Here is a 25,039-nt window from a genome sequence, read left to right as displayed (position 1 = left end):
AACTCAGTGTGTATTTGGGGGTAGGGATGGTTTGAAAGTCTAGAGTGATGTTCTCTGGACTGTTGACGGGAGTAGTCTCCTCTGGGGCAGGCCAAGGTCTGTACCCAGAGGGTCCTTATGGAATGTTTGTTGGTGGCAAACCAGTGAAGGTGGTAAGGTTGGGGCCAGGGCCTGAGGGGCAACAACAGGAGAACACTCTGGGCAGAGGGGGCTATGAAGAGGTCCAGACACTGGGATGACCCTGCGCTTAGGGTGGCAGAGATGTCTTATGATACAGGCACAGCAGTTCTAGATGACAAGCAACGGCAGGAACTGAGACCAGAGAGGGCTCTGAAGTCAGCTCATGAACAGCCTCATAGACCACGTGGAGGAATCTGAACTCTATGCAATGGATCCTGGCAGCCACCACCTGCCAAAGACCTGTTCCAGCATACAGGTGAGCAGATGTCGAGAGAAAAAGCACATGAGTGTGTTTGAAACACAAATGCATGTGGCAGCCAGAGTGCACCACTTCATCCTTGGAAAGCACAGTATGCATTAGAGATGGAAGATGCCTGCAGGAGACACCTGTTTCTTGCTGTTCAACTTACCCGCCCTCTTTGATCACAGAATCCTTTTTCCACAGAGCACCTACGAATTAGCAGAACATGTGTTCCCCCGAGCCCAGTGTGGAGGCTGCTGCAGGAAGCCTGGCCAGTGCTTCCCCTGCCCTCCTCCCCGGCTGCTCCACCACCTGCCAATGGCCTGTCCAGGGCACAGGGGAGCCTGTGTGCCCGAGAGGAAGAGCTTGTACCCCACAGGACTTGAAATGCAGGCACAGGAAAAGGAGATGCAATGGAACATGAGGTGCTGACAGTGGCAGCTCATGAAGCAGGATCACAGCTTTCTGAGTTCCTGAAGGATTGGGAGGTTATAAACGCCTCTTCCTCTACACGTAGGCAATTAAACAAGGTGAGGAAGCAGGAGGCAGATGCAGAGCAGGAGGCTTAACCCAGCACCTCCTATGTGTGTGAGCCCCTCATGCTGGGGGCTCTAGGGAGCTTGACAGAAAGAAGGTCCAGCCCTCACTTATAGGCTGTTCGGGAAGCCAGGCACATGCATCAAGGCCCCAACACAGCATAACTGGGGTGAGGAGTACAGGACGCCAGGAGAAGGAATAACCCTACTGGGAAATTCAGGAAGACCTTTGGGCAGAGGCAATGTTTAGCAAACTCATGCAAGAAAGGTAAGTCCTTGATGGTCAGAGACAGGCATTCCAGGAACAAAGAAAAATCCTAGCAAAGGTCCAGAGCCAGGAGAGGAAAATAAATAGAGGAAACAACAAGTCACCCACTGCTTGCATGGATGAGCCATGGGAGAGTGGGCAGAGGGTAAGAAGTAAAAAAGCACGGAAAGGTGTGACGGGGTCATCCTGGAGCAGGTTCTGAGGCAAGGAGCAGGATGTGGGCTTTTCTCCATTGGCTAGGGAGCCAACAAATAGGATGGAGACAGCGGTCCCTGAGATTGGAGCACTGGGTGAGAACCAGGTTAGGGGGAGGATCATGAGTTCAGAGAGAGATGCACTGAGCTGGAGGTGGTCATGGGGCTTCCAAGTGGCTGAGTCCAGAAGGCATCTCGATCCGTGGGTCTGGAGCTCAGAGAACAAAGATATGGGATGTGGGGGTCATGGACCTAGGCTGGCAAGGAGGCAGGGAGTGAGGGCCTGCCGGATGCGACTCCTCCCTCCTAGAGCCCACCTCCCCCGGGCCCCTGTTGAGCCACAGAACACAGCTCAGAGCATCACTTGCTGACAAAACCTAAGTGCAAGGGTTATGCATGTGCTTCTGCATTTCTTGAACCATTTCCAGCAAAGCTTGCTTTTGTTTCTATGTCTGGAGGAACTAGTCTAACCATGAGAGCTGTCCAGTAACAAATGGAGTGCTTCAAGTCCCCTTCACAGATGGTTCTGGAAGAGGCTGGAGAGACAGACATATTCCATAAAAGAATTTCCTCCAAAAAGTTCCCAAGAGGCCAGGCTATGAGGCAGATGTGTCCTGCCAGGACACAGAGCCTCTCAGGAGGGCATTCTCCACTGCGTCCTGACTCCACCCAGCACTAAGGACACCTGTGCATCACTGGGCCAGAGCCACATGGACAGGAAGCTCTCCAGACGAGCTGATAAAGAGGTTCTGGGAGCCAAAGTCAAGTCTGACTGGTCCTGAACTGGTAGCTTCCGATGAATGACCCAGAGCTGTCCCCTCCATCCCTGAGCCCCCCATCTTAACTGTTGCCTTTGTCTTTTCTCAGAGGCTGGCTGGGAAGTACTATTCAAAGCAACTTGTTCTACCCTATCCTAAGTACATCGACTTGCCTGCAGCCAAACCTTTTTAAGAATCTACTCTTTGCATGGGGTATTGGGGATTCAGTGGTGAGCTGGATTCTGACCACGTCCTCAAGGGACTCACGGCCTTGTGGCCACCTTGACTAATGTTTAAATTTGCTTTCCACACATTCTTTTGAATCCCCCATCCTCCTCCAAACTAACGTGTAATTTAATCAATCAATAAAAATAGAGTTTACACCCCAAAGCACACCTGCTTGCCAGTGTCCCCACAGTGGAGCCCAGAGACCTGTAGAAATTGTCAGTGAGGCTCACATACTCACAAACCTTTCTCTGTATCCAATTACCCCTTCTCCAAATAAAACAGGCTTGTAACATGCAACACCAATATTCACTGGTGAAGGGGTACCGTAGACATATTAAGAAAACCACTGCATGAAGAAAGCAAACAAAAATATGTGCCCTTGAATGTTTATCTTGAATCCAGGAAAATATATTAAGAAAGTCAAATACAGAGAGAGAAACTGGAGGACAGAGCCTGTAAGGAAGGAGGGAAGCAGGGGGTGGAGTCGGAGGACCGCCTTGGAGAAAACCATGGTAGGAAGAGGCACAGACCTGAGCTCATCTGATGGACTGAACTTCCTCCAGGGAAGTGGGGAGCAGCTCAGGAAGAGGGAAGATGGGGCCCCGGTGTAGATGCTGGATTCTGGAGACAATGTTGGAGCTACCAGATGCCTGCTCCTCTTTTTTCTCCTATTTTATTTTTTCCTAGCCATCACATCTGATAAACGGAAAAGCAACTGGGAAAATATTTGTCTGTGGCTCTTTGAATAAAGCCTGGAAATCTAACTGTCATAAGAATAACAGGACTTGTTCCCAATGGGGCCATGCTGTAATAGGAAACAGCAGTTCTGAATGTGGCTAGCTCCTAAGGATAAGTCAATTTAGAGAACATCTTAGCCGTTAACCAGAGGCCACACTGGGGTCTAAGGGTCAAAGCTTTACAAAAGGACCCACCTTTAGATCGCAGGCTTCAGGAATGTCCACGAGCTGACACCAAGGCCAGCCCAAGAGTGTCCCTGTCAGTATGCATACCTGAGCCCTACTGACTGACCTTATTGAATTAGACCCTGACCATAGGTTAAGGATCGTTGTCAGGGCCACATGCATGATGGTGTCCTTTGGTGGAAAGGGCTCTGGAACCAGACAGTCATCATACAGAATCCCAAATGCACCATTCAACAGTGTATGACCTTGAGCAAGCGATTTAACCTCTTGAGCCTCCCTTTTCCCATCTGCAAAATGAGGATGGTAATAACTGACATACAGGGCTGTTGATGAAGATAAGGGTGTTAACAGACACAAAATGCCCTGACAAGTGCTTGGCCTCCCCATAGAAAAGGAAACCAAGAAAGAGGGAGGTCACTTCCGGAGGAGGACACACTTATCCCAGGGACAGTCACATGACTGGTGTGCCAGCTCACAGTGCGGTGCACTGATGACTGGGGTGGAACACAGCCATCCTCTTGGGTGAGGCTGTTCCAGTGTGGCTCTGACAGGTGTGCCCATACCTGATGCCTCCCAGTGGCACTAAGTAAGTCCTGGGTTCCAGCTGCCCCGGCAATGCCCTGGGAGCACTTCACATTGGCTAGTGTTGACGCCAGCCCTCGCAAGGGAAAAAGAGGGACAGACAAGAGGGCCCTGGGAGTGGGTCGGGATGCAGGGGAGGAAGCAGGAAATAAGTTAGAAATGTAAAAACAGAGCACTTTTGGAAGACTGGCAATAGAGAAACACTGGCTATCCAATTTGGAGGAACCGCCCTAAAATAAAGCCAGCACTACATATTTGCCTTAAGTGGTACACAGAATGCGTCCTTCCCCCAAAACAAAAGAAACCTATAAAGACGATGGCAAAGCCCAGAGCATCAAACTTCCCAGGGACCATGGGGGACTCTGTCAGGCTCTGAAGAAAGGGGAGGCGGCTGTCACATCCCTTCTCCTAATCACCAGCACAACCATCCGTAACCCGAGGGAAAGGGACAGTTACCTCGCATGCCTCCCACCGGCCCGTGCAGACATGGCGCTAATAAGATATGCATTTATGGACAAACCTCGAAAAGTGGGCCTTGCAAGCAGTTACTATCAGATACTACCTGCAAAATTATAAAGTCAGCCACCCCAAGCTCTTTCAGCCATAGTAGCACTGAGCCGATGAAGAAACACACATCATAAAAGCATAAATTACCTGCACAATAAACCTTGCATCTTCTAGTATGTGGCCATTAGAAATCCATCAGTTAATTTAGGAGCAACGGAAGGCCACAGGGCTGATGAAAGCCCGTGCCAGGAAGCACTTTCTAGAGTCAGCTGTGTTAATAGCTGGCTAGGGTCACCAGGCTGCCCTGGTGGGTGCTCCCCAAATGGATGTGCGGGCAGAGGGCACGGCATCACAGGCCACTCCCGTGTAATGTTTGCAGCGTGGAGGTGGCCAGGACAAGTTACGGTGTAATTGGTGGAGAACAGACCAGGCTGCAGTGAAACCTTGGTGTGCCCGTTCCTCCCAGGACCCAAACCAGTGGAATGGCCAGTCATGGGAGAGATTTCCCATTTACCCCCTTTAAACGGTTCCACTGAACCGTGCCCTGACCAGCTGCACAGGAGGTGTGCACACACATACACACACACACCTATACGCATACACATATACTCATACACATACTGACATGCACACACACACTTATGCACACACATCCACACGCTCACAAATATATACAGTTACACACTCACACCCATGCACTCTTATAGACACACCCTCACACAGAGTCACATAACACACATACCTTCAACCTCCTGCAGGAAATGCAGCCTCCATCCCCTCTGCATTCCTTTGCCCACCCCCTCTGCACCCCATTTTCTAACCCGCCCTCATCTCTCCGGTCTCTGACCCCTGACTGGTGACCTCCCCTCACCCTGTACATCTAATGCCTGATGCCACTTCTCACGGACTCTTGACTTCCTCCTGGACTCAGATCTCCACTCGTCCCCTGGTTTCCACCTGCTCCGGCTGAGTATCTTGGCAAGTTCTGTTTACCTCTCTCACCTGTTGTCTTGCACGGTGGAGCCCTGGAATCTATTCCAGCACCAAGGATCGCTCTGCACTTTCCCAAGGGGTGGGGGCTCAGTGCAGGCCACGCCCCTCACCATTCTGGGGCTCTTACCTCATTCACAAAGACCCAGTGGCTGTCCTTGGAAGCCAGGTTGGTCTCCACGGCCTGCAGAGAGAGAGAGAGAAAAAAAAAAAACATGACCAGAAGCAAGCCAGAAGATGGCAGACGCACAGGATGACTGCCGAGATGGAGTTTGATAAACATTGTTCCTGGAAAATTTTTTCCGCACAAAGCACGCTGTTCCCCTGAGGTCAGCTCTGGCTGCCTTAGCTACGAGACGCATCATTTGAACATGGACATCTGATTTCCTGCTGTTCTTCGGAGCTCTCATGCGCCAGTCCAGTTCCAGTAGGCGTCCCAGGGCCATGGGCGGGGACATCCCTCCCCTCTCTCCTCTTGGAGAATGCCTGCAAACACCTTTCTGGAGGGGTGCTCAGGGAGGAATGTCTCATTGCTGCCTGAGGCTAGAGAATCAGGAATCGGGAACAAGGGATTTACAGTAGTTTGTCCAGCCTAGCTGAACAACACCCAGGAAGATGGCAGCTCACAGCTGGGGCTCTGAGCTGCCTTCAGATCTAAAGAACCCATCAAGGACCCTAGAATTGGCTCTTTTTTGCTGCGGGGCAGTGACCCCCATCCCCATCATTCTCTCTTAGAGCATTTTGTTCTATTTCTTTATAGCACCTGCCGTGTCTGTACTTGAATAATTATCAGCTTATTTATTTTTTATTATCTATCGCCTTCACCAAGTTGGGGGTCTCCATGAGGTCAGGGACCACATCTGTGGCTGTCACATTTGTGTCTCAAAACCTTACACTATAACCAGCACATAGTAGGTGTTCAATATATAAATGAATACTGTTGTTGAAGATATGAATGAAGTACAGGAGGGCGAAGCAGATAGGACCCAGTTACTTATTTTGTTTCTCGTATGTTTTCATGAGTGCTCTCTCCCTTTTTTAATTGGAAATCCAACAGATTGAAAAAGAGGAGGAACTGGTAGTTTTCAAGCCTGTCCTGTAAGAATACTCACAGTTAGCACGAGCCAAATACTGCTGAGTGCCAGGCACTGTTCCAGGCCATCTACGAACCTGGGAGAGAGCTCAGATTGTAGTCCTCTTTTATTTTTACTTTTTTTGGTATTTCTTAATGTAATTTTTGTCACTCTTTTTATTTGGAAAAATACAGAAAAATTAAAATGTTCAAAATTATCCCATAAACCTGCCCCATTTTTTAATGCACTAAAGTAGTGAAAACACCCCACGTATCCCTCCAAATTCATCCCCCAGAGATTGTTCCAAATGGCCCCTTCCAGAAGTTTTCAGTCATACCTGCATATATGTATCTATATACACTTATCAGACAGATGTTTTAATTAAAATGGGATCATGAAATACACATCAGGTTACAACTGTCATTTTTGACTTAGTGTATCAAAAATATCTTTCCTCTTCAGTACACAGAGATCTGATTCATTCTTCTTAACAGATGAGTCACAGAGTGGTAAGGAGCCTCCCTGCTCCAGTAACCCAAGGGGCTGGGGGTCTGTGCTACCCCTTGGGGGGTTGACTACTGGGCCACCCTGCATGATAGGGGGCACTCCAGACTGGAAGCGGTCATAGAATGGGACAGTGAAAACTGATGGCCAGTTACAGTCACCAGGGACAGTGCAGGTGTGCAAGAGAGGCTGGAATTGCTCTTTGCAGCCTCTGAGAGTTGAGTTAGCACCAAAGGCTCCAGTACTCAGGGGAGCAGATACCAACTCAATATAGAAGAGAAGTTCCTGACTTTCCAAGGAGTTCAAGATGGAATGGGTTGCAGGAGCAACAAGATCTCATTGTGGAAATGCCTGCATGGAAGGCAGATAGCAGGGCCATATATGGTATGTAAGTATCAACATAGAGGTTGACCACAGGTGAGGGGTAGCACACCATCACGCACTGGCATTCTGCAGCCATGAGTCTCAAGTCTGGCTGCATGTAAGAACCTCCTAGGGAGCTTTTAAGAATGCAGATCCTGGGCCGCACTCCTTGGATTCCTAACTCATTGGGAATAGTCATGTGCCTGACATGCTGTGTTGTTTCAGAGCTCTGAACCCTGACTCTTAGCCTCTGGAGCTGAGAGCTCTACTCCAGAATGTATAGTTCTGTGAATCTGAAGGTATAGGTGCACCTGTACAGGTGAGAGGTCCTCCAGTGTCCCTGCAGGAGCCAGCAGTGCAGAGGACCTGACTCAGTTGCCAGGACATCCCAGGAAGCAGGTGCGAGCCCTGGCTACATTAAGGCATCTTCCCACCTGGTCTCATCCTCATGCGTGGAAGATAATGATGGAAAGAATTGATCAGAAAACCCCACAGGACAACTGGCCAACTTTCCTGTCCTACTTTCCCCCTCACCAATTAGCTAATTTGTTAAGCCTCTTTTCCCCACACGGAGATAAACAGCACTTGGCTACAGCCTTTTCCAGAGGGTGCAACTCCCACAGAAGCTGAGATAGATGGTGAGGAGAAGCGACTGCAGATTTAGCAAGAACACCCCTCCCCCCTGATGGCTGGAGAGCTGCCAGCTCCGTGGGCAGAGCCCTAAATGTTCCCAGCCCAGTGGACGTGTCCCCTTCTAAGTGCCATCCTTTCCCCAGCTATGTCTGAGGCAGGTGGAGGCCCCCAAGACCTCCCTTTCATCTCAGAGCCAGCAAGGTAAGGAGGGGGCAGGCAAGCACAGGACGGTCGAATCCCACGTCTGCCTCTGCTTAGCTGAGGGCTCCTGGGTGAGCTGCTCCACCTCTCTGAGCGGCAGTCCCACGCATACAGGGTGTTCGGCGGCCAGCAGTACTATTGACACTCTGCCCTGGTCCCCCTCAAATCCCATTAGGCATTCGGAGCCCAGTGGCTCCCCGTATGCGTTCATTGCCAACGGCAGGCACTGTGGCCAGCTGTCCGAACCTTCCTTGGCACTCGGGAAAATGTACACGCTCACCAAGGACTCAGGGTACCATATACCCAAACCCCAGCTGCCCCGTTCCCTGATGGGGGCTGCTCAGAGCGTGGGCTCAGCTCTTTCCGGATCCCCTCTGCGGGGCTAGCCCACACGACCTCGCTCATGCACCCTCGCTGGCTGCTTTCACTTCCCTGTTACACGTTCCCACTCCCCAGCCAGGTTTTTTTTTTAATTCCCCTGGGAACACTTCTTACTAAATCATTGTCACACACACTCTTGCCCCGAAGTCTGCTTCGGGGGACCCAACCTGAGACAAACCCCTCCTATCTTAAAGTTACTGTGAGAATTAAATGAAATTACGGGTGAAGCATCCAGCCCAGAAAGCAGCTCACTATGGATGGTCAGTGAACACGAAGGCCCTCCCTACGCCTTCCACTCACGTCTCCTGCCTGGTTGTCCTTCGATGGTCTCTTCGGAATGTGTAGAAGTGGGTCATCTCTCATGTGTTCCTTCTTTCAGTCAACAGACGGCACCAGACACACACAGCAGCTGCCCTAACTCTCCTGCACACGGGTGTGAGCCAGGAGTCTCGTCCATGCCGCTGTGGAGCCAACAGACCAATAACAAACACGCAGGTATGGTCAGCACTGCCTCCTCTATGAGTCCATAGACCCTTCAGGGCAGCACAGTGGGGCCTCCCCTCACCCCAGCCACGCTGCGGGTTTACCACTGCAAAACACCGCTGGCATCTGCAGAGGAGTGCTGGACCAACTAGAGAAATAAGGGCAGGCCCTTCCTTCCATGGGTAGGCAGGGAGTGGAGCTGGCCTTCCGCTCCAGCTGGGCTCCTGGTCACTTGCTCACTGCAGGTAGGGAGGCTGGCTTCCTGCAACCGGGCTTCTCTCCTGGAACGGAACACCATGGCTGTGAAACTCCCCACTAAATAATGCAGTGGCAGGTGGTAGAGTCCTGAGCAACTTCAGGAGCTCCGCACAGTCCCTGGAAACTAGGTCTCAATGAACCCAAGGGATGCCCTCAGTGGCGCAGTGCCTCGGCACAGCACAGGCAGCCCTGCTTAGGTCAATGCTGTGAGTCCCTGAAAGGCTATGCCAGACCATCAGAGCCCAAAGGCCTGACTCCTGGGGTCCCTCAATAGAGTGGCAAGTGGAGAACTTTAGAAGAAGAACTGAGGAGGTAGGAACTTCTAAAGAATCATGCTGACTCCTGTTTTAGCCCCTTTTGAATAGGAGACCCAAAATGCTTCAGGTGGCATGTAGCCCAGGCTAAGAGCTGGGATGGTGGACAGAGACAGCCAGTGGGAAGGGACATCACTTGCAGAGGCAGAACTGGACATCTGCCCTTGTTCTGACACCCACATACCACCCTTTTGAGAGATAAGTGCACTGTCATAGGTGGAACCCTGTTAAAGGAAGCGGAAGGCAGCTGTTCTTCCCACACCCACACCTGGAGGAGGGAATGTGTCCCCTCGTCCGTGAGCAGCAGCCCCTGTCCGAACCTCAGGGTGCCTTTTCCTATGGCCAGTCGCATCTATGGAGCCAGAGTATAAGTGATGCAGGACACACCATCCCTGCAGGCTTGCCAGGCGCCAGGGGACATTTAGATGCTGTCCTGAACACCCAGCCACCTTGATCCCACAGTTTCCATAGAGAAGTAGAGGCAGACCAAACCCCAGCTCCTGGCTCCCAAAATGACAGCAGCCCCTAGCACTGCCAGGAATGGGATGTGTGGGGCAGCTCGCCTGGAAGGGGCTGCGAACACGTGGAAGTGAGGCTCAGTGCTAATATGCAAACATCTGAATGGAAGCAGAGAAGACAGGAGTTCTGAGGGATCAGAGGAAGCACCTCCAGCCTGTTTCCTTTCCTCTGTGTTCTCAGTCTTTCATGCAGAACCAAGTTGCAGCCATTTCCAAGGGCAACAAGAGCCTGCTTTTATCAAGCACCAGCCAGACACTTCAATACAACCCGTCCACTTGACAAGCCACGGGTCTTGCTTCGTTCACAACACCCTAAGGAGCCAGGTAGGTTCTCATCCCCATTTCACAGCCGAGGAACTAAGATCTAGATCTAGACTCGGATCTTACACAAGCCCCTCTGTTAGTAGAGACTGGATTTGAACTCAGGTCCATCTGTCCCCAAAGCCTATGTTCCTTTCCCTTGATAATGCGGCTCCCTAAAAGGCCTGGACAACAGTCAGAGCAAATGTACGAGCTTTTGAGCCTGGCCCTCTGACTATAGGAACAAAATGACCTTTTATTCATATCTAAGAAAATGGCCTTACTAGCCGTGGTGCCTTCCTTCCCAGGTTAACTTATCCTCCTAAGTATGAGACCATTGTACCACTTGCCGTTCTCAAGTCTGAGGCTGTTTCACTTGATCTTGGCCTCAAGGAATAGTAAATGGAGTGGGAAAAACCTCCACATGCAAGCCTTCCAGCAACATCGCTGAGGATTTATTTTACAACGTGCAAATGCCACTGACTATTCACGTACGTGTTAATTGTTGGCCACTTATCCAGCATCCCCCCCCCCCCCACACTGGGAGCCTGAGATAATGAACGCTTGTCACCGACTAGCATCTTTTTAAAACCCCAACTCTAACATTTCAGAACATTCCCCCCATGGAGCCTGGGGCCTGGCATTTTCCCAGGAAAGATACTGAGCTAATTTTAAAGACCCACTGCTGCCTTTGCAACAACGTGCTATTTAGGAACAATTCTCTCTGTGCGATGTCACCCCTCTGAAGCACGAGGGAGTGCAATGCCCCCGATTTGCAAGGAAGGGGAGTAGCTGATGGCGAGACGACGGACGATTTCAGGAGCCCATTTATAAGGAAATCAGCAAAGCAGCCACCGTGAGGCCCGAGTTTCATAAGATATGCCCAGAACCACCATGAGGAACCCCATAAAGGGCAGTTATCACTAGGTCAGGCCACACCATCCTTCCCAGGGGCTGCCTTCTTGGGAAAAGGGCCTGAACTTCTGGCTCGGATACTTTCTGGCCCTCTGTACTCCAGCCTTTTCTCTAGAACCTCTTGGAGCCTTCCTTTCACCAGAAAACTGCCTTAAGGATCTCCCCCAGTCTCCCATGGCTCCTACTTCTGGCTCCATCCTTCCTCCTAGAGCTTATTGCGGAATCGTGGGTCTCTTTCCCAGTTTCCTCTCCCAGACCCTTCCCAATAGATGGTACCTCCTGACCAAGTGTGAGGTTTCTGTTCCCACCTCACCCATCGTTCTGCTAGAGCTTCCTTGAGGCCCAGGGCCCTCACCCTTGGTGGGAGCAGGAAATTCAGCCACCTGAGTACATGTGTGTGTGTCGGGGGACAGAAGGGGGGTCTGCTGGAGGATGGTGGAGACAAGGAAATCACCCCAGCTACACAAAGCCATCTGGGGAAGGTGTGGCAGAATTAATCTTGCATAGCTTCCAAACATAACTCTGGGACAATAAGAGGGTGTTTTTGCTGAGGGAGAGCTCAGCCTGTGGCCTGGGAGTTCAGGGAATGCTCTGGCTGGGAGAGGCTGGATGGAGGTGAGGGTTGCTTGCAGGCTGGGTCCAATCACTGACACTCACTGAACAACTCTGCCACCTGACCCGGAGCTAAGCCCTCTGCACATGAAACCTCCCTGAGTCTCACAACAGCCCACTGACAGAGGTTCTGAGCCTACAGATGGGGAAACTTACCCAAAGTCTCCCAGCAAGTCAGTGCAACCGAGGCAGCATAATCAAACCTTTCAGATGTCAGATCCCACGCACTTTTGAGTGTATCATGCCGACTCGGGGACCAAACAAAGACAAACTCATTCTTGGTACTTTTTGTAGATGTTTAATAAAAAACCAAGAGTTGAGCTGGAAGACGATGCAGACAGTCGTGAGGCTTGGCGTGTGGAGCCACAGGGACTTCTGTAAAGTCAGGTCCTGGATTCTGGAGTTTCCTTCCACCACCCCTCCCCAGAACCCCTGGGTCAGGTGGTCCTCCAGTTGCCAAAGGGTTTCTGTATATGGAGAGCAGCTTCCAGTCCATCACCAAGAGGTGAGCTCCTCACGGGCCGAGGTCTGGTGCAGTTACCATGCAACCCTGGCAGACAGTGAACTTCAGAAGATGTCTATGGAAGAAATGAATGGTGGGTTCACACACCTGCATATTTCCCTGGTGCTCAGTATGAGGAAGGTCAGGGGCATAAATAGGAAGCCCAGTACAGTGTAAAGGGATACTGACATACAGGCAGCCATCACTCTGCACAGTAGATACTGAACTAATGGAAACCCACGCATGAGGGGCCTGTGTCCTCGCTTCCCATGGCATCAATACGCACTTAATTTCCAGTTAACACTGTGTTGTGCAAAGTCAGTCCTGCCTGTATTTGAAAGTAGCATCCTTTTTCTACACATCTGTGAGAACTTGAGAATGAAGTGAAGTGAATGTGAAAGGCGGATAAATGCAAGATATCGTGACCATTAGAAGCTGATGCCAACACGATCAGATTTTAGAGCTTTTTTGTGGGAATGTAATCATTTCTTCATTTGTGCCGAGTTCTTTTTTTTGTTTTTTTTTGGCTGTGTGGGTCTTCATTGCTGCTCACGGGCCTTCTCTAGTTTTCCGAGCGGGGGCTACTCTTCGTTGCAGTGTGCGGTCCCCTCACTGTGGTGTCTTCTCTTGTTGCAGAGCACGGGCTCTAGGTGTGCAGGCTTCAGTAGTTGTGGCACATGGGCTTAGTTGCTCCGCGACATGTGGGATCTTCCCGGACCAGGGCTCAAATCCGTGTCCCCTGCATTGGCAAGCGGATTCTTAAACACTGCGCCACCAGGGAAGTCCTGTGCTGAGTTCTGAACCTCCTGATGAAAGTTCCCATCTATCCTGCTTAGCAACACAATAAGTTCTGGACTAGGTTAGTCCATCGATGGCATTTAAAAAGATATTACCATCACACCCGAGAGAGAGTGCTGTTCATGAGATTGGTTTCTTACACTTGCTTTGATCTCAGAAAAACTATTATGTTGCTATTGGGGAAAAAAAAAGCATAACTGACTAAGTACATGTAAAAATCTGATGGATCTAAACAATTTCTAATCAATCATGAGACCTCCCTGCCCTCAGTCCACACTGTTTACCAAGTTTGAGATAAACAGCTCTTCCAAACTTTCAAACTTCCCACTTTGAACAGAGGGCAGAAGGGCCAGCTCATGGCCTCTGGGGGATGAAGATTCATTACAGATCATTTGTGGATCTTTCAGATGAAACAAAGACAGGTTCCAGGGCTGTACAGGCAGTGCAATTGACTGTAATAAAAAGTGAGAATATGCTACATGTGGACAATTTATGAGGAAGCGTTAATAACAGCAGAAAAATGAAATGGAGTCTGCTCGCAGGCACGATCTGTTTAATAAGATCAACTTGGAGAAGTGAAGCCAGGCAGTGCCGATGAGTAGAAACTGATGGATACTTGGATTTTAATCAATGGTCCATAATTTCCCTGCCACCTGGAAGGCAGAGAAGCCAAATAAGGCCCTCTGTGTTCTCACTCTCACAGACACCCAAGCTGTTCTAATGGGAGGGAATGGGAGCCAGCTTTTCTCTCAATCTTATCTGATGGAAGAGAAAGGTATACCCGGCCCTTGGGCACATGGAGGCTACCACACAATCATTTTGGGAGACTGGGGTGTACAATAGAACAAATGGCTTCTGAGCTTAGTTACACCTGCTCTGGTTTGGTGAGAGCAGCCGCCAGTCTCTGCAGTGGGCTGTGAACAGTCTCACCACGTGGTCCTGAGCGGGCAGGGGACGCTGCTCTTGGGTGGCAGGTGGCTACGCTGAACCATTTCTCAAACACTCTGCTGTCCAGCTCCGGCTTCAAGCGATTTTCAGATATAAGCAAATGAAAGTCGAAAACTGATTAGAAATGTTTTTCTCTCCCTCCCACGGGTATTTGCCCGTTCATACTGGAGCTTTGAGCCGGCGCTGTGCGCATCCAAAGACTGGCTCTGGGGACCCACAGCATCAGATGCTGCTGAAGGAGGGGGTGGGGACTGTTTGGGGCAGAAAAGTCCCTCCTAGTGCCACTGGGTCACATAATGCCTCAGAGGCCTGCCCCCCCATGTGTGGCTGTCAGCCCCAGAAACCAAGACCCACAGCGGGACATCCACTGGGAGAACAACTACACTGTGTCTGCTGCTCAATTAAAGCATCATCGTTCAAGGTTAATACCGCGACCCCTTCAAATTGTGCCAGGCAAGCCATTTCTGCACACGTATCTAATTCCTTTTCTCAACCTAAATTGTTTTTAAAAGATGGAAGCGTTTGAATTCTTTTCAAGGCAATAATGTTGAAAGTAGCAATTCTTTACCAAGCTGATAAGAGCTGTTGGGTGTAATTTGTATTCTTTTTTATGAGCCTGACTTTTGGGAGAATGAAACAGGGAGAAAAATCTCTTCTTTTCAGTTCTGGAGACAAGAACCGCTTCTTTCTCTGGGTGCTGGGGAGGAGTTCCCTGGCTCAGGAATTGTCAGGAAACAAGTCGCTGATTTGTGACACAGGAAAGCCAGGGAGACACTCGGTGCTGGGGTTGGGACAGGGGGCTGGGGAGCTGGGGTATAAACAGCTGCTCATCTTGGGGCTCACTTGGACTCTGGATCCCCTGAAAGTGATTCAGAGTCCATGGGTGGGGCTCCGAGGTCTTGGGGAGTAAGGAAGAAAGGATGTGGCAAACTCAGTGAAAAGCAAAGAGGGAGGAGGAATCCACAATACAAATTCTCACCAAATACAAAGCCTCTGTAGAGACGGGGCCCAGACCTGGGCATGGCCAGGAGCTGTTTTTACACGAAGTCCTCTGAGCCCAACAGTAAAGCCACTGTCACTCTGCACTGTGCTGCAGAGGAGACGCAGAAGCCAAATGCTCGTGTGCTTCATGCTCGGGGGTGTGGCCCGCCTGCCTCGCCCTCCACCTCTACTGCCTGCACGAAGGACCTGGAAAGGCCCTACCCATGGGGTGGCATCATTTGGAGAGAAAACTCTCTGAACACAAGGCTTCCAAGCTCAGTACCTGGAGTGGAAAAAACAATGACATCCTGCAACCTGCCTTGATCTGAGGCACCCCACTGGTTCCATCTACTGATCTTGGTATTAGGCATGACCTTGACCCCCAGGGCAATTTTAAACTTTAAGCTCTCCAAACGTTCCTATTCCTGTGGGTGTGTGCATACACAAATATATACATACACACACATAAATAACTGTACTTCATTCGCTTTGTGGGGGAAAACGGGGCACAAATAAAAAGAATATTAATGAATCAAAAACCAAAATGCCCAGCACAGTCATTATTGTAGCTCTCAAAAATTCTTGCCTCAAATCCACACTCCTCTTTCCATGACTTTTCATATGGCCTCCAAGGTGCTTATTCTAAAATGTAAACCTGAATCTACATTGCCGCTAATTCTTGCGACCACCATGGAAGGTGATCATTTATGATCCCCTATTAACAGAAAAAGAAAGTGAAGCTTACAAACTAGTATATAACTACATGGTCAGCTCTTTGGAGTCACAGACAGGAATAGCATCATCTGTGCCCAGGTGGGAGAGCCCAAGGGTACAGCTCAAATCATGATGGCACGAGACAGCCTGTCCCCATGTCTGGACTAGCCATCTGTCCCACCAGACTCCCAGGACAGGGAAGCTCATGAGGGGCTCAGCCCCTCCCCTGGTGGTCATTCAGTGTGGGCGTGATGCATCTTGACTCTCTCCTCCCTGGTACCAGTTGGCCACGGCCCAGGGAAGGGCCAAGTGCTGGCTAGTGTCCGGCTGGCAGTACAGGGCCCAGGGGAAGGGCCATCGGTACATAGCAAGAGGCCTCAGGCTAGAAAGGGACCCACCCCATAGGCCTCCTGAGGAAAGAGCAAGACATGATGGAGGCCCCAGGGAGGGTAGCAGGATTCTCTGACTTGTCCACTTCATGGATTAATGAGATGGAAAAGTCAAAGAAGCACGTGTCACCCTCAGGAAAATCCATGAGCAGGTGGGAGGGAGACAACAGCAGAACACACCCACCCATTTAGCAAGCATGTCCTGGGCTCCTACTAGGTGTCGGGTGCTAAGAAGGATACTGCACATGGAGATGAGGCAGTCTTGGGCCCCATCCTTGAATAAATCCAGCTGACTGGGAGAGACAAAGCCACAAAGAGAGAGAATGCCACTAGACCAAGGGAGAAAGTGCAGTGATAGAGAGGCTTTCAGTGAATCAGGAACCAGATACCAATGCTTGCCTGGCAAGTAGAAGCCCCCTGCTGGGGGTGGGCGGTGGTGGGATGGGAGGGTCTTCCAGTCTAAAGAGACAGCATGTATAAGCCTGGAGGTGAAAGGGGGCATTCAGTTTGTTAAGAATGGCGGTTGAGCCACATCTTCACATCTCATGAATAAGGATTTGGTTCTAAGGTTATTAGGTGAGGCAAAAATCAATTATAATCAAAATTAGCCATGGAGATTTCTTAGCTCATGGATATAGTACAGAAAATATAATTTGTATAAAGGACCCTGTAGCCGATCCTCTAACCTTTATTAATCAACGTTTTTCCACGGTGGTCCTCAATTAAAGCTTCATTTTCTTCCCTGAGTGTATTGACTAACTCATCACCCACCTGTCCAGTCCTGGAATGCCATGCACCCTACCCTGCCCTGTCACGCCACTGCGCTATCCAAATGGCCAGACCAGAACCTCTTCTTGCCTTGCAAATTAGGATGGTATATGTATGGTCAGATCTGCATTCCAGAGAGGTCAGACTGGCCATGTGGAGAAGGCCTTGAGACCACACACCCATTCTTTCCAGCAGGTTCTTTCTCACTATGTCAAGCTTTACCGTGCCCAGGGCCTGCTGGTGAGGCAGTCATGGCATTGTCTGGCCCAAGTACCTATCAGCTGGAGTTAAATGTGCATGAGAACCATCCTCACTGTTGGTCATGCTGTGGCTTAAAATCAGGGGTGTAAGGGTCAGTAGCATGAAGCATGAGTTACGGACTGAAATACTGCCAGGTCCCAATCAGCAGGGCCCTATGCTATGCAGTGCAGCCTGGCTTTTACCCTGTGAATTGGGAGCTTCCAGATTGTGTTCTATGGAATGAAAAAGGCTTAGGAGATGCTGAGTTCTCCTGTAAAAAAAAAAAAGTCTATGCTGAGAAAGTTTGAGATATACTGTATTTATATCCCTACCTTGAAGAATCACCAAAGGACACTAACAGAAATGTCCTCGGAATGTTATGGGGTGAATTGTGGCCCTCCATATTCATATGTGGAAGCCCCAATCCCTAGGACCTCAGAATGTAATTGTATTTAGAGGCAAGGTCTTTAAAGAGTTAAGTTAAAATGAGGCCATTAAGATGGGCCTAATCCAATTTGGCTGGTGTCCTTATAACAAGAATAAGAAGCATGAGGGACGCAAGCTCACAGAGAAAAGGCCGTGTGAGGACAAAGAAAGAAGGCAACCATCTACAATCCAGGAAGGGAGGTCTCAGGAGAAACCAACCCTGCTGACACCTTAATCTTGGACCTCAAGCCTCCAGAACTGTGAGACGATATTATGAAAACACTGTTCCCTACTAACCCAAGTAGTAGACTGTGATATAGTATTTTCTTGGTTATACAACTTCTGCTTTTCTTGCATTAGCAATTACTTTTATTTGTATTCATACAAGTTCTATAATATATTTGTCCAAATGCTCAGCCATACAAAAACAACTCTCAGTTCCCTTTCGCCCCAGAGACAGCCTCTCAGAGCCCTCTCTCCCCCGCTCCTGTATGGATCCCTGCTCTCCAGCTGGATGACCAGGGACTGCCCTGAGACGTTCCTATCTGTCCTGCTGGCTGGAGTCTCTATACTTGTTATTACTTACTCCTATCTTTTTGGTTTTTACCTTCTTTTTCTGAAGCTCATCCTACAGCATCTTCCTAAGAAAAGGTGCATGGGCTGTACATTTTTGAGTCTATGCATGTACAGAAATTTCTTAAAAAAATTTTTCTATCACATTGATTGATTGTTTCACTTAGACATAATAGGGTAGTACTAACTCATCCACAAAAATAGCGCTTCTCCAGTATCTTCTTGCATCCATTATTACTCCTAAGCATCCCGATGTCACTCTGATTCATGTGCCCTTTATGTCACCTGCCCATCTTCCTCCTCCCCTCCTTTTCTTCGTTCTCCCTCTCACTCTTTCTCTCTCTCTCTCTGCATCCCTTCTTCTCTCTCCCTGGTGCTCTGAAACTTGCCATTGAAGTACCTTGAGGTGGGTGTTCTTTTCCTTTATTTTGGCTAAGAGATAAATGGTTGATAGGACTTTTTAGTCTGAAGACACATTCCTTTTGTTCCAAAACATTTTCTTGTCTATTTCTTTGATATGTGCCTTGTCTCCATTTTTATCTGTTCTTTCTCTAGGATTTCTGTTAGAATATTGAACTTTCTAGACTAAACCATTCATTTTTCTCAAGTTTACTCTCCAATTTTATACCTCTTTACTTTTGATCTTACTTTCCTCAACTCTAATACTTCTACTGGGCTTTTAAAAATTCAGTTAATTTATTTTTTTGCCTTCAGTTGCTATTTTGTGCTCTCTATTCTTCTACATAGCATCCTGTTTATGTCTTAAGCAAAAAATATTTTTAATCTCTTTAATTATCAGTGATATGGTTTTTCATGTTTTCTTCTGTTCCCTAAACTAAGTTTGGCCCTGGATTCCTTTTTCATATTTGTTTTGTACTCTCTCTTTCATATAAGAGACATTCCTCAAATGCATAATAATCCCTGGTTGTTCTTTCATGTTTAAAGTGGGGCATCTGCAGCATGATGGATGCAGCTAGAGACGATCATACTAAATGAAGTCAGAAAGAGAAAGACAAATACCATGTGATATCACTTACATGTGGAATCTAAAATATGACACAAATGAACCTACCTATGAAACAGAAACAAAATCACGGGCATAGAGAACAGACTGGTTGTTGTCAAGGGGGCGGGGGTTGGGGGAGGGATGGAGTGAGAGGTTGGGGTTAGCAGATATAAGCTTTTATGTAAAGAATAGATAAACAATAAGGTTCTACTGTATAGCACAGAGAACTATATTCAATATCTTTGATAAACCATAATGGAAAAGAATATTAGAAAAGAATATATATATATGTATAACTGAATTACTAGGCTGCACAGCAGAAATTAACACAACATTGTAAATCAACTATACTTCTATTAAAAAAATAAAGTGGGGCATTCAACAGCTCACTGAAGGGCATGAATGTGGCTTGTGGATGGATGGATTGGTGGGCTTCCCTGCTTTTGCATTGGAAGACACCTCTCTCCTCCACAATTTCAGCTCCTGGAGGTCTTTTCTCCAGTTCAGGTTCTCCAGAAAAGATTCTTCCAATAACCTGCCTGAAGGGTATCTTCCAGCTGCTGGCATTCTGAAATCAGGAAAAGGAAGTAAAGGTCCTACTCCTCTCCATGCAAATCTCTGCTTAATTTCTGCTGGTTTCTGCCACCCGCCTCATCCTACTTTCTGGGGTCTCTGGGTTCTAAGGCTTTCAAGAAGGTAGAACCAACTCACTTCCCATGAGCATCTTTATCATCAGGCACTGAAGCTGTAACATCCTTACCTCAGCTGAATCAGTTACCCTTCCTCTACCCACTCTCTACTTTCCAAAAACTAGCCCCAAGATCTCACCAACTGTTGTCTCCTCCCATGTAGCCTTTGACCTTGTGGGTTTTTAACATTTAACTTTACTGTCATTTTAAAATAGTTTGAGGAAAAGAGGCATTAAACATGGGCAACAAATCAGAATTGTCTCATCAATTAGAAATCAATAAAACTGAAGTCAGTCAGAGGTTAGTAGGTTCATTTTATGCTCAAGATAACTAGAGTAGGTTTTTGTTGTTGACAACTGAGCACACTGACTGATCCAAGGAGGTTGTAGGAGGGCACAATAGGGATGAGCATGGCCTGTGCCAGGGCTGATGAAAAAGGGCAAGTTGCAGGCAAAACTAGAATTAAAAGGAACATCTTTTTTTCTGCAGTTAGCCTGGAAAGCTAGCTGAGAACCCAAACTCCAAAACTTCTCATGAAGAATTTACTTTCATAAGCTTTGGGAGGGTAAGACTGCCTACCCAGACTTTGGGATGAGAGAGGGACAGCTCTCTTCTCTGCTCTTATCTACAGCCCCTGGAGGCTGTTTGGGGCGGTGTGTTCTTTGGGTGATCATGCAACCGAAAAGGTACAATTTCATAGAGAATTCTTGATCAAACCCACAAGCACATTTTGGGCTCATGCTCTGTTTATCACTCCTGGAGGGGAAGGATGTCAGATTCTTCTCCAACAACTTCATTCCACAGCCCATTTAAATGACCATACATCAGGCAACCCAAGGTAAGGAGACCATCAGCAACCTCAGGAATGACATGCTATCAATCGGATGTGTGTGAGATTTGGGGATTTATAATAGCCTGTTCGAAGGAATAGTTCAAACATACTGGCTCACTTTTATCAACACATCTCTCTAGAAGAATGAAAGATTTAAGAATTTGTAGAATTCAGGAATCTGGACTCCTTCAACATAAATCCAGGCTGAGGGTTTCCTAGGCAAGTCCTTGACGCTGAAGGCAACAAGGGAAGCCATGGACGATGTCTCTACCCCATTCAGACCGGTTCTGTTGGGAAGAGAGGTATGAAGAACAGATGTGCATGCAGCCTGTGGATGGATGAGCTGTCTCGAGGGGCCTCCGACAGGGAGATGTGAGAGCAGACGTGAGAAAGGCTTCTTGGAGGGACTGGGCTGGAAAGGTGAGAAGGTTCGGATAGACTCAAAGCAAGAAAGAAGCCGTAGGTAGGAAGAGTGAAAATGAGCAAAACGGTGAAGGTAACAGAGTGCAAAACATGCCTCTGTCCTCAAAAATAACAATAAGGATACAGACAAATGGCTCTGAGTTCAAAGTGCCCACAGTATGCCCCCAAATAGTGGCTTGAAGTACCTCTACTGACAGAGACAGAAAACACAAGAAAACTACAGCAGAGATAGTCGCTCACCTGGAGCATGTTCAACCGAAAGGATGTACCACCAGGCCAGGGACGGGTCCAAGCTAGAGTCTGGGCAATACCTCTGAGAGCCTAGATTCACATGTGTGGCCCCTGCACCATGCACATTTCGGGGTGTGCGTATGTTTCCCTCTGGGGCTAAGATTTCTGCAAAGCCTAAACTTAGGGCTTCTTTTCTGTCTCTAGTACACAGTACGCTGTATTTACATGAACAAAATCATATGTTCTTCTCAGAAAAAAACCGCTTCACACATCACTTTCTGCACAAGTATGATGAAGAGTATTTCTTTTTTTTTTTCTGAAACCTTTTCTAATAAAATATTTGTGTGTCTTTTAGAGCAGAAAATGCAGTTAGTGTGAACAGGGCACCGAGAAGCCCATCCTGGCCTGGACATACACAGGCAGATGGGAGGCCAGTGAGGCTGGCTGCGGTCACTGGCCAGGCCTGGGCCCGAGTGCTAGGCAGCCTCCCTGTTGCAGGAGGGCCTGGTGGGAAGGGGTTGTGCAGAGGCTCCTGTAACTCCAGGATCTGGTTGGCGAACGCTGGTCTCCACCCACAACTAAGTCCTGGGGACCGTGGTCCAGATAAAGCCACCTTGGAACTTTAAGGCTTCCCGAGTCTTTCTGGCTATGTTCACAAAGATGAATTCTAAAGTGAGTTCATGTCATGGAGAAAAAGGTTGGGTGTAGACATCAGTGAAGTGAGTTTCCCAAAGCCTAGAGGAACTGCATGTAACACTGAGTGTGTGCCAATCGCTTGCTGAGTCCTGGCCAAGCACTGTACATAGATGACCTCACTGGATCCTTACAACAGCCGTCCCTCCTGGCGGTACCATCATGCCTATTATTAAATGTGAGACAGTTGATGTCACGTGACCCACCCTAGTTCACACAGGAAATAAGAGACTGAGCCAGGAGAGGATCCCAAGTCTGTTGGCAGCCAAAGACCCCCTCAGTCACTTCCCAAAGGAAACCGAGGCAGGGTGAGAAGCCCCGGAAGAAGGCTGGAGAGCCTCAGAGACAGAGTTCTGACCTTGGAATCACAAATATCCTTCCACAAACCTGCCCCATTGTGGGAGCACAGGGAGCTCTGAGAAGGATGCAAGGGGCAGAGTGTCAGCCTGGTTCCCCACTTGCCCAAGGGCTGCTTTAGAGTGACCAAAAAGTGGCCGTCTGCCAGGCCCAGTATGGACGGACCACAACTCAGCACATCTGCCTACTAACACTGGCCAAGAGCTGCTGGGACACCAGACGCTATTCATCATGGCCAATTACACACAAAGCAATATCGATGCACTAGGGACTGTACTAGGTATGTTCCATGTATCGATTCCCTTAATTCCCTCAGCAATCCTACGACGCAGGTACTATTATCAGCCCCATATTATAGATGAGTAAACTGAAGCACAGAGTGTTTCTTTAACTTGTCCAAGGTAGCAGAGCTAGACAGCAGTAGAGGCCCAAATCCGAACCCAGCAATCTGGTGCCAAAGCCCAGACTTGAACCATTCTGTACACTACATCTCCTATACCAAGAACTGCTCTGAGTTTTGGCATGCCTGATAAATACCCACAAAGGCCTGTGAGGTGCCAAAGCCACCGTGTGAGCTGGGAATATGAACATAACTGAGGTCATGCCTACCCTTCAGGATCCCACCATCTTCAACACAGACACATAACCAGGTATAATGAGGTAGGGGCTCTACGGAGGGGAAGGATGCCCAGGGCATTAGGGGAGCATATTGAAGGGCCCCTAGCTCAACCTCAAGGAGTCAGGGAAAGTTTCTCGGAACAGATGATGCTGGAGCTACGTCTTAAAAAGGAAGCAGAAGCGAGCCAGCAAGACACCCAAGAAACACCACTTTTTAATTCTTCCAAAGCTCTTAAGCTCTTCCTTGTGCCAAGTCAAATCCCTAGGAAGCTCCGAGTCTGGGTGATATCATTTTGGCTTTCCGCAGAAAAATCTGCACTGAACTGGAATATCACATTGTTTACGCCTTTGGCTTTCAGCCAAGGATGATATAAGCAGCAGCCATACGAATCACATTTGCATTGTTTGTAAAACCGCGAGCAAAGGCACTATCCATTATGTTCTTCCATGTTCCTTATCTAGAGACGCATGTGACAAATGTCTCCCAAAGAACTAAACGAAAAAAAATAAGAAATAGAAGCCTCTCTCCCAATGGATTGGTGGTGTTCTTTGTCGTCAGCATTGAAGGCTATGCATTCCGTCAGGTTCTGTTGTTGCCTCGCCTACCACGAAGCTCAGAACTGAGGTCAATATTAAAAGCTTCCCTTAGCCTAGGTTTTCTGGCCTAAAGGTCCCATTGCCCTTGGTTATTTGGCTCTTAACATTGTAACTTTGTTTTAATGGATTGAGGGTTTTATATTGTTTTGTAACTAGATTTTAGTTATCGATACTACGGTGACACAGTGCAGCATAGGGAAAACAGCTGAGTAGGCTTGCCTGACACTCACAGCCACCCTACTCCCCAACTCACTGATACCTACGATTTCCCATTATTTTCTTCAAACCCTGAGTGTCCCTTTATACCCAGAAGGGATGAGTACAGATCTGCAGTCAAATATGAAAGGGTCAAAACAGCCCCCATCTGCCACTTGGGGGATGGGTCCTCTCAGAACAGGAGAAAGAGTTGTGCTTCACACTTCTCCAGGCATGACCCCCTCCAGGACTTCAAGAAAGCTCTGAAGACCTGTTCTTCGGGAACTCCAAGCATCGGGGCCAGATGCCGAGAGGCATTTGAGCTAACTCTGGTGAAGGGAGGTGCACTGCCATCTTTCAGAATACGTATGTGTCGGCGTGTGTGTCTGTGTCTCTGTGCATGCCCGAATCCACCCTAACTCTCTTGCTCTGTCTTGGCATGACCGATGCTTTTTTATCCCCAACCACAAAGTGAGGTTGCTATGAAGCATTATGTACATACAAGCATTGCTATGATGCACATGACATACGGCACCTGACATACAGCAGGCAATTTACAAAGGTTATCTCATCATCATTTGCTCTCTCCATGCTAGACTACAGTCTCCGCGAGGGTGAGGACTGTGAATATCTTACTGCCTCAGTCTCAGTGCCTAATGCACATCCTGGCCCTAGGAGCTACCAGACAGATGCTCAGTCTTAGAACACAGCACTCACTGGATCAATATTGCTGAAATGAATCAGTGACAACAAACAACAGATCTGAACAGCTGACATGATATAAAGCTGAGTTGCGATTTTACTCCTCCTTTTACTCAGGTGTGCAAAGATAACATAGCCTCTTTATCTTCCAGAACATTCTTCACAAGTCTCCACCCCCACCCTTGGGCACCAGGAAAACAGACCTGTCCCTACACTGTGTCTCAGTCACTTCAGGTTTAGTTGGTCTCCTTGGTGGATGCTCTGCCTTCCACATATCCTCCCCTTGCTCCTGTTCCTTTTTCCCACGGAGAGGTTCCATGACCTCGTGGTATGGAACACTCTCCTTTGACCCAGCTGGTCTGGTCTGGTCTGCTCCTTCACTCCATGTGCTGGTC

The 25,039-nt window shown here is 48.5% G+C and overlaps 1 protein-coding gene across 2 annotated transcripts in view; it reads right to left on the bottom strand.

Moving 5' to 3' along the window:
- Positions 1-25,039, bottom strand: part of GRID1 (glutamate ionotropic receptor delta type subunit 1) — a 666,917-nt gene that overhangs the window by 254,441 nt on the left and 387,437 nt on the right. For both annotated transcript variants that reach the window (XM_067710323.1, XM_067710322.1), the window contains exon 5: positions 5,538-5,591. In XM_067710323.1, the coding sequence (XP_067566424.1) occupies positions 5,538-5,591 (54 nt within the window). The remainder of the gene's footprint in view (positions 1-5,537; positions 5,592-25,039) is intronic.

Source organism: Pseudorca crassidens, chromosome 16 (genome assembly GCF_039906515.1).
Source record: "Pseudorca crassidens isolate mPseCra1 chromosome 16, mPseCra1.hap1, whole genome shotgun sequence".
Lineage (NCBI taxonomy): Eukaryota > Metazoa > Chordata > Mammalia > Artiodactyla > Delphinidae > Pseudorca > Pseudorca crassidens.
This window is presented reverse-complemented; position numbering and strand designations above follow the sequence as displayed.